At 42.0% G+C, this 15,000-nt stretch overlaps 2 protein-coding genes across 5 annotated transcripts in view; one reads left to right on the top strand and one right to left on the bottom strand.

The window, feature by feature from the left end:
• Positions 1 to 4,358, top strand: part of stk10 (serine/threonine kinase 10) — a 33,622-nt gene extending 29,264 nt beyond the window's left edge. The window contains exons 13-19 of the mRNA XM_060891172.1: positions 1 to 58; positions 265 to 394; positions 691 to 815; positions 1,115 to 1,303; positions 1,440 to 1,565; positions 2,218 to 2,331; positions 2,830 to 4,358. The exon at positions 1 to 58 is cut by the window's left edge and continues 35 nt beyond it. Coding sequence (XP_060747155.1) covers positions 1 to 58; positions 265 to 394; positions 691 to 815; positions 1,115 to 1,303; positions 1,440 to 1,565; positions 2,218 to 2,331; positions 2,830 to 2,970 — 883 coding nt within the window. The 3' untranslated portion in view covers positions 2,971 to 4,358. The remainder of the gene's footprint in view (positions 59 to 264; positions 395 to 690; positions 816 to 1,114; positions 1,304 to 1,439; positions 1,566 to 2,217; positions 2,332 to 2,829) is intronic.
• A 70-nt stretch (positions 4,359 to 4,428) lies between these two features.
• sh3pxd2b (SH3 and PX domains 2B) overlaps positions 4,429 to 15,000 on the bottom strand; it is a 23,188-nt gene continuing 12,616 nt past the window's right edge. Inside the window, exons 5-14 of one of the 4 annotated variants that reach the window (XM_060891173.1) lie at positions 13,818 to 13,909; positions 13,425 to 13,450; positions 12,469 to 12,504; positions 11,437 to 11,571; positions 11,082 to 11,183; positions 9,211 to 9,328; positions 8,766 to 8,947; positions 8,374 to 8,420; positions 8,065 to 8,190; positions 4,429 to 7,779 (exon numbers count right to left, since the gene is read on the bottom strand). In XM_060891173.1, coding sequence (XP_060747156.1) covers positions 6,337 to 7,779; positions 8,065 to 8,190; positions 8,374 to 8,420; positions 8,766 to 8,947; positions 9,211 to 9,328; positions 11,082 to 11,183; positions 11,437 to 11,571; positions 12,469 to 12,504; positions 13,425 to 13,450; positions 13,818 to 13,909 — 2,307 coding nt within the window. In that variant the 3' untranslated portion in view covers positions 4,429 to 6,336. The remainder of the gene's footprint in view (positions 7,780 to 8,064; positions 8,191 to 8,373; positions 8,421 to 8,765; positions 8,948 to 9,210; positions 9,329 to 11,081; positions 11,184 to 11,436; positions 11,572 to 12,468; positions 12,505 to 13,424; positions 13,451 to 13,817; positions 13,910 to 15,000) is intronic. The other 3 variants (XM_060891174.1, XM_060891176.1, XM_060891177.1) reach the window with 3 other exon arrangements.

Here is a 15,000-nt window from a genome sequence, read left to right as displayed (position 1 = left end):
GAGGAAGGAGAGTTTAAAAATCCGCATGAACGAGTTCCAGATGACAAAGATTTCTGAGGTAAGAGAAAGAAATGTAGAAAGGAATTACAAAAGAAATAATGAAAGAAAGGGATAAGAATTATTAAGGATAATAATTATTCTATTAATGATCAAATAATATTAAAACTAAAAAAGTATAAAATAATTCACTGCAGTACGCAGTATAGTCAGAGCTGCTTTTATTTATCAACAGTGTGTGTGTGTGTGTGTGTGTGTGATTGACAGGAGGAACAGTTTAAAGCAGAACAGAAAAATTATCTGGACTCAACATTAAATAGCATCATCGCTCGTAACAAGATGGAGATCGCAGAAACAGAGCGCCAATGTCTCGAGAAGAAACAGCAACTGATCAGAGGTGTGTGTTTCTCTCTCTCTCTCTCTCTGTTTCTCTCTCTCTCTCTCTCTGTCGGTCTCTCTCTCTCTCTCTCTCTGTTTCTCTCTCTCTCTCTCTCTGTCGGTCTCTCTCTCTCTCTCTCTCTGTTTCTCTCTCTCTCTCTCTGTCTCTCTCTGTCTGTCTCTCTCTCCCTCTCCCTCTCTCTCTCTCTCTCTCTCTCTCTCTCTCTCTCTCTCTCTCTCTCTCTCTCTCTCTCTCTCTCTCTCTCTGACAGTGTACAGATTATAAGACAGTTTGTTGTGTTGTGTGATGTTTAGAGAAGGAAGGAGTGATCTGGGAACTGGAGGAGAAAAACCTGCATGAGAGATGGCAGCTCCTCAAACAGCAGCTGAAGGATCAGTACTTCCTGCAGAGACACCAGCTACTGAAAAAACATGAGAAGGTCTTGGCTTTACACACACACACACACACACACACACACACACTACGCAGTAATAATGGTTTATTCCACAGGGCAGCGTTATATATTACAGGTTTATATTAACGGTTATCTAACGTGGAACGAGTCAGTTGAGTTTGTCTTTATTCATTTTTACAGAAGTGAAATAGAAATAATGATAAACAAACGACTACAAATTTGTTGTTTATTTTGTTGTATATTTATATTTATTACTATAAAATAATTAAACGTGTGTTAACTCAGTATGTTATAGTAAAGTGTGTGTGTGTGTGTTTTTATAGGAACAAGAGCACATGAACTGTTATAACCAGCGTATGATCGAGCTGCTTAAAGTAGGACAGCAGCAGGAGAAGAACAGACTGCCGAAGATCCAGCGCAGTGAAGCCAAAACTCGCATGGCCATGTTTAAGAAGAGTCTGCGCATTAATTCTTCAGGCAGCGGCGCAGAAGACCGCGAGAAGATCAAACAGGTCGGCGTTACATTTATTCTCCTTACAATTCACTTTGGTTTCTCGCAGTCAGTGTGAAATTTAACCTGAATCTTTAGGCCAAAGAACATCTCTTTTTAATATTTCATCCATAAATTTGACAGCAAAGTGTGTGTAGTTTTCCAGGCAGGAGGAGAAGCGGCAGAAGGTGGAGCGGCTCCATCAGCAACAAAAACATGAGAACCAAATGAGAGATATGATCGGGCAGTGTGACAGCAACCTCCGAGAACTCCAGCAACTACAGGTGTGTAACGCCATCTCTCTCTCACACACACACGCTCACACACGCACACACATGCATATACACACACATACACACACACACATACACACACATACACACACATACACACATACATACACACACACATACACACACACACATATACATACACACACACATACACACACATACACACACACACACACATACACACACACACACACACATACACACACATACACACATATACATACACACACATACACACACGCATACACACACACACACATACACACACACACACACACACACACACACACATACACATACACATACACATGCATACACATCCATGCACACACAAACACACACACATACACATACATACACACACACATACTTTTATAATCCATTGTTCTCTTGAATATTCCAACATGACAGTTGGTGATATTATTTTACATGTTGTAGGTCGTGTATCTGACAAATCAAACCTGAATCAGCTCCAACCAAACTGCTGTTACTGCATTTTCACTTTATTTTTATTTTATTGTTTAGCGTTTAACTAAACTTTGGGAACGTGTAACATAATGAGCTGAAGAAGACTGAAGGAATCCAGCTTGGATTCTTATTCCTTCACTCAGATTTATCAGCTCTGTTGCATTTCTTTCTTCAGAACGAGAAATGTCACCTGTTGGTGGAAAACGAGACTCACAGGCTGAAAGCACTGGACGAGCATCACAACCATCTGCTGAAGGAATGGAGAGCGCAGCTGCAACCCCGCAAAAAGGTTTGGATTTTATCTCTGATACGTTGTCTGAGATCTTTAAGCTCCAACATGGAACATAAACAAACCCTCAGCGGTGCTTAAGTTGGAGAAAATAGGAGAATAAATCACCGTTTGGGCCAAATAACTTTTCATGTGTTGCTAGTGTTCATGTCTGTAGCTCAATTACTGCACATCGGCTTACATTTAATTATTATATTTCTTTTTTTTATATAGTGCTTTCTTTACCTTTGAGATGACTTTATTATGGGAAAAGTAATAGATACTTTACAAATCTAACACTAAATAAGAGCTGATGTGAAGTAGCTAAGGGGTGGAGAAGAAAGTCCCCTTAATCTCTGCTTCTTCTTCTTGTTATGATTTGTTTGTTGTTGTTGTTGTTTTTATTATTATTGTTGGTGTTGTTGTTATTGTTATTATTTCATGTAGCAACACATTTGTTATTTTTTCTTCTATAAATTGGTTTATTTCTGTTTAATAAACTGCTGATGATGTTGTCAGGCTCTGGAGGACGAGCTGAACCAGAAGAAGCGTGAGCAGGAGAACTTCTTCCGGATGAGCGAGGACTCTGAGTGTGTGAACCCCAGCTCTCCAAACAGATACACCAAATTCCTGCCGTATACAGACTCGTCCACCACTTAGGACTCGTACCACAATCTACCGGTCACGATCATGGTGTTCCTCTGGTCCAGGTAGATCATTTGCTCGTACAGGAGTCACATAATGTATGTGGTATAAAAAAATAATTTGTTTTATTTTTATTTATTAAATAATATAGAATAAAGAGTGACGGATCCACGATGGGTCTTAAAACCTACAACAAATATGAAGAATCAGAGATATAAACATATATTTTATAAGTCTTAAGTATTTTTTTTTCTGAGCTGGTGGAAATAAATACATTTAAAAGTACAAACCCATAATAAAGCCACTTTACTGTAGGTTCACACCAAAGCCAGTAATCAGGATTTATTATTATTATTATTATTATTATTATTACAACTGCTTTTTCTGGTCAGTGTGATTATTTTATCAGCTTATATTCAAATCATCACTTTTATAACAAACATTCTGGAAATATTTCGTGTTGCCAAATACGACAGAAGGAAGGTTTTAAAGTGGGTTTCTTTTCTGTTCCCTTTCAAAATGTTTTCTGTTGTTTATATAAATCTAAATCACAAATATTCATGAGTTCTTTAGGTTCTGTTTGTATGTTGAATAAACGTTTAGTTTGTCTGAAGTTTTAGGTTTCATCGAGGAAGAAAATCGGTCATTTGTCTTGTATTTGTTTGTTTTTGATTTACTGTAAAGCACGACACTGGATATAAACTGACAAAAGGAGAAAAAAAAATAACATGCACAAAATATTAACAAGGAAATATTAACAAAATTTATATCTAACAAAAAAATTAAATATGTAGATGTTTGTTGGAATGTTGATGTTCCTCTTTTGGATCGTTGTCTGGAGGAAAACCTTCAAGGGCAAAAAATGTTCTATGTCTCTAATATTATTAATCTGTATTGAGGTCTAAAAATTGTTAAATATTTACTCTAAATGTTACATTACAAAAAAATTAAAATTATTTTGGGGCTCAGATGTAATGATTATTCTCTAATATTCTATAATAACAATTTATTTTAAATAATGGAAAAAAAAATTACTTTTTTGGAGGTTTTTTATCTAACAGCAATATAAAAACATTTATTATTATTATTTTGTTTACTGACACTTTATGCACTGACACTTCAAGTTCAAAATATTCTCCTGATGCAAAATTCTTTACCAACTGTTGATTTATTCCTTTAATTATTGTTCTATGACGCAGATAATCAGCTAGAGAGAAGATTTAAGTGAACTTTACAACCCCAAAAGTTTATGTTGTGAAAACGATCCGACTGACTGCACTGTTGTTTCTTCTTCTTCTGTTGTGGGAATTATTTTTTATTTTAACTAAAGGGTTTAAAGGGCTCCTGTGTGTGAAAGGAACCGTCGATGTACAGCAATCTAATAAAGTCCACTTTATTATTTATTTCCTTTTTTCCTTACTTTTATTTGTTCACGTCAGTAATGATGTGGAGAGAATTTACACACCGAACCGATGGGATCTGAAATGTTTAATTAGGTTTTATTAAAAACAAAAGAAATTGCACTTGACATGGAACGAGCTACAGGTTACAGAAACATGTGCATTCTGCAAAATTCATCAGCTCATGAAAGCTTTCTTTTTCCTTTTCAAAGCTCTAAACAGGATTTCAGCTGTTTATTACAGCGGGTTAGAACACGTGACCATCCCAAAATTCTGGCTTCCAATGTGTTGTGTTGGCATTTTATTAGCTGCATCTGTTTAATAAGCTGTCAAAGCCATTTCCTAATGTTCTGTTTAAATTCTTCCGTTCTGACTCGAGACACCAAAAATAACTCCTCCTTTAGTTGTTTTGGTCAAAAACATCAGTCTTTGTGACTTAATACTGATGGAATGTACCATTTGTAGTGGGGTGTTTCCTAATAAACTAACATTAATGTAGTGGCGACCGTCTTTAAATCTGTTCACTTACATCTGGAAATTTCTGACACTGTTCATGTTGTATTATAAAAATAGACTAAAAACATATGATGCACATCACACAATAAAAGTCAGTCTTATAGTCTTTATCAATCCTACAAGATTTTTCCCCTCAGTACATTTTGGGAAAATTTTGGTGTTAATACGATTAGTTTAAACGCTGAACGTTGTGAAGGCGTGACTGAGCATTTTAAACCCTGTCCTCAGGTGATAAACACAAACCGAGCAGAAAAAAAAAGTCTACGCTTTAAAGCGACGTAACGTCGTCTACAAAAAGGAAATAAAAATAAACACACGTAATGTTCCTCACTAAAGTACACTTGAAACCAGTCAAGCACGCACACGTTAAACTTGTTACACGTTAAACACTAAAACTATCTTAAAATACTGAATGTAAGCACCGTCGTCAGTAACGTAAGACTGCTGAACAGAACCGAAGATATTTCATCGATGTTCTTCTCTTTTAGAAGTTTTCTTCTTTTCTCGACCGAACGGACGTCGTGGTTTTTTTCTCTTTCTGTTCTGTCACAGCGGTGAAATCTGTGAACTTAAAGTAAAATAAACGAGGGACGCGTCTAAGGTTTTAGGTTCCATGCGGCGTACAAACACGTTTATTACTCACTGATACTGATGTTTAAACAAAAACGTATCGATCAGGGACTCAAGGGAACGTTTTTATTCCGGTTCCTGATGTGCAAAGGTAGCGGAGAAACTCCACCGTGATCGTGATCGATGCATCCGTGTTGTTAAAAAGTGCAAGTTGGAGCATTGCAGCAAAAATCACCCAGATGTGGCTTGAAAATGTGTAAATATGCAAAAGAAAAAATAATAAACTGTTCATAAAAATGCTGATTAGGATTTCAAACACTTTCATTAAGGTTTCTGCGTTGTCACAGTAGCACACGGTAGCGCAAAGCTAATTCGTCCCTGTGAGAAATGAACGTTAACGTCTGACTGAGATTCTAATCCGTGATCCTGTACAATCGTTTCGCTTTATTGGACTCGAACAGAGACGTTTTTGTTAAAGTCTAGAAGCTCTGAAATCTTGATTAGTAATATTGTTAATATTATAATATCGAGGCACGATAGATGGCACGAAGGCGGCAAAAAGTCACTTGTACGTATACTGAGTTTGTTATAGCGCTAAAGATAAATATAAAAAAATAGTACGAGTTTTGTTAGCATGCATAGAAAAAAGTTATATGGGATTAACAGTGTGACGGTTGTTGATTTCTCCCAAAGAAATGTCTCATTATAAAAACAAAATAAAAAAAAAATTCCACCCATTGTCCCTAAAAAAAGGGACGGTTAAAAACGTGACGCGAGCAAACGAACGTTTGACTCACAAAAGAATGGAATGTAATGAGACTTGGAGTATAAAGTCCCCATAAATAACATGGACTAATTAAATAGATATGAAAAAAGGGAGCTATGTGAAAGGTACCTAGTGTTTCTTAGTTAAGTAATTGGAAGGGATCCAGCCCTCAGACATTAAACCATCGCTTATATTTTTGCAAAACCACCAACCGGTGCTGTTCCTCTCGAGCACCTCGAATACGGCTCCTTCTTTAAACCCTGGAGTTTGATCGTCTCCTTCGAAGTCCGCTACGGCTAAGAAATGCTCTTCCTTCGGTGGATCTTTGATCAGAGGAGGGAGTTTGTCTCTCGGCGGCTGCAGTTTATCAGCTTTCGCAGGCGGTTTTGGAGGCACCGGAACCTTGACCTTGGGAGATTCCTCCTTCTCTTTGTCTTTGGGAGTGGGAGATGCGGTGGCTTTGGGTTTTGGAGGCGGTGGTCGGGTTTGAGAAGCATGGGCAGGCTTGTTCTCCTGAATGTCCTTCAGAGGTGCTTTGATCTCTGTGGAACTCGGTTTGTTTTCCGGCTCTGAAGTTTTCTTTGGTGGTGGAGGTCGTCTCGGGGCGGAGCTGGGCCTCTGAGGCGGCTCTTTAGGACCAGGCGTTTGCGGTTTAGGGATTTCTACAGAATTGTGGCCGTTTTGCTGTTTGGGTGGACATTTGGGTTCGCCAGTACTGGAAGTTCCGTTCTGCTGGCTGGAGTCGGTGTCGGGAAGTTTAGATGGACGCAACTTGCTCCTCAGGTTTGTGATATCGAGCTCGCTCTTGCTCGGCGGTTCTGGTTTTGCGGCTGGTGGAGGTTTCGGTCTGACGACCGGTTTTGGTTTCAGTAAAGGTGGAGGACTGACGGATTCCACTTTCTCTTCTTGGCTTTCGGATTTGGGCTTCGGCGGCTGCTTGGGCACCGGCTTCAGGTTGAACTTCTTCACTTCCTTGGCAGAAATCTTATGGCCACATTCCAACCCCATCTCATTCCTCAAGTGCAGAGGCTTGTTCTTCTCGTCCTTCTTTGGTTCCAGAGGCTTTTCGGGTTTGAACGGTGCCGGTTTGGGAGAAACCAGGGGCACAATGACTCCAGGAGCTGGAGGTTTGGGAGGAAGCGGTTTAGAAACGTCTGTTTTGAGTTTCTCCTCCAACTCCAGGCTCTTGTTGATCGACTCTCTCCTGGGAGGAAGAGCTGGCTTTTCCTCAGCTGGAGGTAAAGAAGGGGCCGGAGGCAGCGGACCGGACAAAGGCGAGTTGTTCTTCGTGGCGTTGTACTTCCAGTCTCTCAGTTTGGGACGAGTGGCGAAGTCGGCAGTAGAAGACGGTTCGTCTGGGAGAGGTTTAGACCAGGTATCTTCTGCAGTGTTATTATTAACAGAACCGTCCTCCAGCTTCAGCTGAGCCAATTCACCAGGCACAGGAGCTAAAAAATTGGGCCTGGAAGCGCTGCTGGTCTTCTTGTATTTATCCAAGAAGGTGACAGGAGCCCAACCTTCTTTATCCTCTATTTGAATGTACCACCAACCACTCGAGTTCTTCTCAATAACCTGAAGAAGCAAATGACAAAGAAAACCAGGATAAACACCCAGACACCTGATGGTCTACTTTATAGGGCTGAGAAGAACATCAGAACATTTAAATGGAGAAACTGTGAAGATCAGAATCAACAACAAACACAGACGAGGACGAGACGCCCCAGTTATTACACAGAGAGAGAGAGAGAATAAAATAGAGCAAAAGAAAAAGAGACAGAAGGAAAAGTATGGAAACTTTTTTTTATACTTTTCAATCTAAAAAATTAAAGAAGAATTTTTATATTTTTTGCGTCTCACCTCGACCTTAATTCCAGCCTGAAAGCTGATTCCATCAGGGATGGTGGTCTGAAAGTCAGCGATGGTGTAATACTCTTCCTCCACCTGTGGGGGCACCGGTGGCTTTGGCAGGTTCGTCCCACGGGGCTAAAGAACAAAAAAGGATACGGACAGACAAAGAAATGTCCATCAGTGCAAACTGAAGCTTAAAGTTGAGAAAGTGACGACTTTTCCACTCGTCCGCTCTCTCGGTCCGTCACAGAAATCCGTCCTCTTATTTTTAGTAATATAAAAATGTAATAAAGAAATTCAGCTGAGGAAAGTTCTTACTATCGAGAGATCTCGTCTAGGAGGAGGTCGCTGTCGCACATCCGCTTCTGCAGGATTATTAAAATCACACACGTTACTTTCAGAATAATAATAAAGACCTGATTCCACTTTTATACAAACCTTAAAAATGCTGCTTAGTGTATGAAAAAAATCAGAGGAAATATTAAAATATTAGATAAACATTTTCATTTCTATTTATTTACCACATTCATTTAACATTGTTAGGAACGTGTGTGTGTCTGTCTGTGTGTGTGTCTGTCTGTGTGTCTGTCTGTCTTTGTTTGTGTGTGTGTCTGTCTGTCTGTGTGTGTGTCTGTGTGTGTCTGTGTTAGAGAGCCATTAAATAATAGTCACCAAACACAGATTAGTGAATCCTGATGAACTGAACCTACTTTTCTTGTCACTAAATGGACTGAATCTCTCTTTCTGGTTCTCTTTATTCTCCTTGTTGCTGCTCTGTTGTTTACACGCGCCGTCCAGATCATTAGCGCTCGAGTGTGACGACAGTTTTTGGCTTGAAGCATCAGATTTTTTTAAATATGACGCCGGAGCCCAGCCTTCTTTTCCCTGATACCTACACACACACACACACACACACACACTATTAAACCTTTTTAAAGTAAATAATACTATTAATATTTCAATATTTGATCATTTCATATTTAAATCGCATTTAAAAAAACACACAAAAATAAAAATATTTCTACACATTAAATATTAAAGTCAAAATGATTCGAGTCCAGTTTATTCCCTTTTTTATTTTCTTAAAGAAACTGAAATCTGTAGAATAATCAGTTACAAACTATAAATTAATAAATAAAGAGTCAGATTTTTTGCCTGATCTTCCACCAGCCTTCCAGATTTTTCTCCATCACCTCCACCGTCATTCCCTTCTCCAGGTCGATTTCATCCTGATCACGAGCCGCGTACGGATAAATCACCATGTACTTCTCTTCTGGGGAAAAGAAACAAATCAGAAGCTCTTTCAGGACCAGGATCATAAAGTTCATCATTAATAATAATTTTATAACAAAACACTTTTTAGTTTCATTGTTTATTAAAACAAAGTAAAAAAACAAGTAAATAAGTGCACGATGGTGGCACCATGTTCTGGGCTCTGATTGGTCAGAAGGTGTTGATTATTCCTCTGTAACAGCAGCGTAGTGACTGTAGTGCAGCTGCACATCTGGATTTATATAATGTTATCACTTAATATTAATGAGATGTCGAGAGAGAGAGAGGGAGGGATGGAGGGAGAGAGAGGGAGGGAGAGGGGGGCTGGAGAGAGAGAGAGGGAGGGAGAGGGGGGGGCTGGAGAGAGAGAGAGAGATGGAGGGGGAGATGGAGGGAGGGGGGAGGGGGAGATGGAGGGAGGGGAGAGATGGAGGGAGGGAGAGATGGAGAGAGGGAGGGGGAGATGGAGGGGGAGATGGAGGGAGGGAGGGGGGAGATGGAGGGAGGGAGGGGGGAGATGGAGGGAGGGAGAGAGGGAGGGAGAGAGTAATAGTTGGTCACTTGTTGTGGTGTAAGAGGAATAAACATGTCGGTGTGTAACAGGACTTTCCTCAGTACTTCATTATAAATATTAAATTCTGTTTATTCTTCAAAAAAAGGAGAAAAAAACTGAACTCAGGAATCATGCAGCAGCATCATCATCATCATCATCATCACTAGTGCAGCGGTGATTATAAAACACGTCACACTGATTTACATTCATGCAGCATGCAGCCACAACCAGGGGAAGCAAGAAAAAAAACAAGTGATGAGGGAGGAGAAGAACACATGGACTTTCTCTCCACCTTGCCCAAAACTCAGGCTGAACAGATCGCCTAAAGTACGGCGGCGACCCCCGAGCTTCGGCAGTGACCAGAACCTCCGGCACACTCCAGCAGCAGGGGAACCAAACACACACACACACACACACACACACACACACACACACACACACACACACACACACACACACACACACACACACACACACACACACACACACAGTACAGTATGGTGTTTACTAGCTGTGAGGGGGTGAAATCACATCAGGAGACTTTTACATCACTTTAATGATAAGTTTTTTTTTTTTTTTTTTAACATTTCTTGTAATACAGATAAACAAGAATGATGTATTATTTATTGTGATAAACGATTTTTATTATATTTATTGTGATAAACGATTTTTATTATATTTATTGTGATAAACGATGTCACACGACACTCTGAGCACAATCTCACGTTGTGTTTGTTAGGAAACATCACTGTTCTGTCTTTTCTGAGTCTCTGATGACTTGCTGCCAGTTTCACCCTGAAACCCTCCATAAAGTTTACAGGAAAATGTAGAAGAGGTGAATAGGAACAAAACAAACACACACTCTCAAACACACACACACTCTGAAACACACACACACTCTGAAACACACACACACTCTGAAACACACACACACTCTGAAACACACACACACACACACTCTGAAACACACACACACACACACACACACACTCTGAAACACACACACACACACACACACACACACTCTGAAACACACACACACACACACTCTGAAACACACACACACACACTCTGAAAGACACACACACACACACTCTGAAAGACACACACACACACACTCTGAAAGACACACACACACACACTCTGAAAGACACACACACACACTCTGAAAGACAAACACACACTCGCACTTTTTCAGTACCTTCTTCTGCAGGCAGAGTGAAATCATCAGGATCGTCCTGAGCCTCCAGGCAGGTAGCAGGTACCCAACCCTGAGCATCCTCTGAACTCACGAACCACCAACCTGCAACACACACACACACACACACACAAAACTTACATGATCTAACACACTGAATGCCAAAATCCTTCTGCAAATCTTCCCAAAAATCAGGATTTCAAATTTTAAAAATTCTGATCATTCTATTTTACATTTCCCCTGATGTAGAGATTTATTCCTTTTTTACATTTCAATATATTTTACACATCTGTCTGTTCGCTCCACTCCCTGAGCCCCAGCAGTGTGTCGTTATAAAGCTGAGATCAGGTCTCATCACCTGACTCGTTCTTCTCGATGACCTCCACCACCTGGCCGACTTGGAGGCTGATCTCGGAGCTCTCCTGCTTATCGTAGTCGGTGACGGCGACGTACTGATCCAGGAGCAGCGGGTCGGCGGCGCTCGAGTCTCCTGCTGCCAGGAAACACAGAGTTTATCAGAAACACAGACGAGTTTGTTTCACAACAGAGCTACGGAGCAGAACAGACAGATGCTGCGTCACTGTTAGACAGATAGAAGAAACTGTTTAGTAAAAAGAGATGAAAAATGAGACAGAAGGAAAGAAACCAGCACCAAAAACACAGACGTTATGACACGAGCAGATCACCGTCAGGATCACGTGAGGAAAAAACCCAAATCCCTGATTTACACAAAGCCCCAAAACAGAACAATCAAACATGGTGAGATTATTGAGGCCTGTTTATTTGTATAGAATCATGTGTTATTCCTTGGGGGTTTAGCGCGCGCACACACACACACGCACGCACACACACGCACGCACACACACGCACGCGCACACACGCACGCGCACACACGCACGCGCACACACGTGCACACACACGCACTCGCACACACACACACGTGCACACACACGCACGCGCACACACGTGCACACACACGCACTCGCACACACACACACGTGCACACACACGCACGCGCACACACACACGCACTCGCACACACACACACGTGCACACACACGCACTCGCACAAACACACACATGCACGCACGCACACACGCGCGCGCACACACGCGCGCGCAAACACACACGCGCACACACACACACACACACACGCTCTCGCACAAACACACACATGCACGCACGCACACACACACGCGCGCGCACACTGATCTCTACACTACAGGAGAGTTAGACAGCCGTCTGTCTCTCTCTAAATAAGGAATATGATGATTAATTATTATTGAGATTATAGGGGCAAATGCACCACACAAGCAAGCACACACACACGCACACACACACACACACACACACACACACACGCCGGGTCACAGCAGCAGTGTCTTACTACCTCGCTTTAGGAAAGAAGTCGCTCTCTCCACAATGCCTGATGAGAAGGAAAAAAGGAGGAGAGTCAGATATGGGGCGGAGTCAGGGATAGAGGATGGGGTCAGGGATGGGGGGGGGGGGTTTCAGTGATAGAGAGGGGTGGAGAACGTAGCATTGTCAGAGAAAGTAAGAGTGATGTGAAAACTCCAGCGACTAAAACACTTAATGTGCTTTACTATATGTTCTTAAATGCTCACAGCCCCTCCCATTGCCCTGCCCACAGCCCCTCCCACCACCTCACCCACAGCCCCTCCCATTGCCCTGCCCTCAGCCCCTCCCACCACCTCACCCACAGATCCTCCCAGCACCCCACCGATAGGCCCTCCCATCGCCCCGCCCACAGCCCGTGTTCACAAACCACATGTGAATGTATTCACCTGTACATTAAATACGCCACACTGCGGGGCAAATTATCTACAACATGTATACTTTCTTTCTTTTCTTATATTCCTTCTCTCATTCTCCTTTTCATTCATCCTTCTTTTTCTGTTTCCTTCTCTGTGTTCACGAGTTTCCTGTATCCTGTATCACCGAAGCAACACATTAAAAATAATAAACACTACGGTTGAAGAGCAAACTCACTGAGCGAGTGAGCACACACACACGCTCAAACACACACACAAACACACACACAAACACACACGCTCAAACACACACACGCTCAAACACACACACGCTCAAACACACACACGCTCAAACACACACACAAACACACACGCTCAAACACACACACGCTCAAACACACACACGCTCAAACACACACACGCTCAAACACACACGCTCAAACACACACACACACAAACACACGCACGCACATAATGGCGGTATTTTAACATCAGCACAACATTAATCCTGATTATTTAATAATATATTAATAATTCATTATTAAAGCTTCATTAATTAATTGCAGCTTCTTACCTGATTTCTTCTTCCCCAAAGGTTCACTGTAAAAACACGAGAGTAAAGAGACGCTGGTGAGGAAACAACTGTTTATAGCTGTTATAACAACAACGTTACAAGAGAAATACAATAAACAGCTCAAAGGTTTTCACGTGTTGTTGTTTAATTAATTAGAGTGTAATAGTTGGTGAGTTGCTGCAGTGTGAGAGAAATAAATCACTCACTTTTGCTCTGTGAGAGGAAAATAATCAACTACAGAATGGGAACAATAAAGTGTGTGTGTGTGTGTGTGTGTGTGTGTGTGTGTGTGTGTGTGTGTGAGAGAGAGAGAGAGAGAGAGAGAGAGAGAGAGAGAGTGTGTGTGTGTGTGTGTGTGTGAGAGAGTAATTGCATGTGTGTGCGCTCACTCACTCGATGGGGGGGTTCAGGTCTTCAGGTCGAGTCTCAAAGAACACACGTACCTCTTCACACTGAGAAATGTACACAGGCAGCTGGATCAGAGCCTGAAACACACACACACACACACACACACACACACACACATCATCAGCAGCTGTAAGTGTCCCTGGTTTTATTTCTGAACATCATCTATTTACAACTTCCTGTTTATTTTTGTTGTTGAAGAAACATTAGCGTGTTGAATCATAGTCATGTAGCATTATGCTAACGCTAACGTGTAGCATACGGTTTAACTTTATGACCTGTAATCAAAGCTTCAAAGACATTCCTGTATGTGTGAGAGACAGCTAGTAGAGCTAAAGCTAATGTGAAGTATTTACAGTGATGATCTGTCGAGGATCAGTCAGTGTGTGTGTGTGTGTGTGTGTGTGTGTGTGTGTGTGTGTGTGTGTGTGTGTGTGTGTGTGTTGTATAAAGTCAGTATGACTCAGCGGTGAGGCTCTCAGTATTTGTGCGTGACACAGATTTTAATTTCAATGTTTAATAAAGCTGAGTGCTCTGTCTGGACACGGACACACACACACACACACACACACACACACACACACACACACACACACACACACACACACACACACACACACACACACACACAGAGCCTCTCAGACAGATGAGTATTTGTGACAGTGGGGGGTTTGTGTGTACAAGGTGTCCTTTAGTCATAAGTTTGGTTGTTAAACACACTCGCTCACACACTCGGTTCTCCTGCACCGTGCTCGCTCACACACTCGGTTCTCCTGCACCGTGCTCGCTCACACACTCGGTTCTCCTGCACCGTGCTCGCTCACACACTCGGTTCTCCTGCACCGTGCTCGCTCACACACTCGGTTCTCCTGCACCGTGCTCGCTCACACACTCGGTTCTCCTGCACCGTGCTCGCTCACACACTCGGTTCTCCTGCACCGTGCTCGCTCACACACTCGGTTCTCCTGCACCGTGCTCGCTCACACACTCGGTTCTCCTGCACCGTGCTCGCTCACACACTCGGTTCTCCTGCACCGTGCTCGCTCACACACTCGGTTCTCCTGCACCGTGCTCGCTCACACACTCGGTTCTCCTGCACCGTGCTCGCTCACACACTCGGTTCTCCTGCACCGTGCTCGCTCACACACTCGGTTCTCCTGCACCGTGCTCG

The sequence above is a fragment of the Tachysurus vachellii genome, chromosome 17, assembly GCF_030014155.1.
Source record: "Tachysurus vachellii isolate PV-2020 chromosome 17, HZAU_Pvac_v1, whole genome shotgun sequence".
NCBI lineage: Eukaryota > Metazoa > Chordata > Actinopteri > Siluriformes > Bagridae > Tachysurus > Tachysurus vachellii.
Note: the sequence above shows the minus strand (reverse complement) of the source record. Positions and strands in the feature narration are given on the sequence as shown.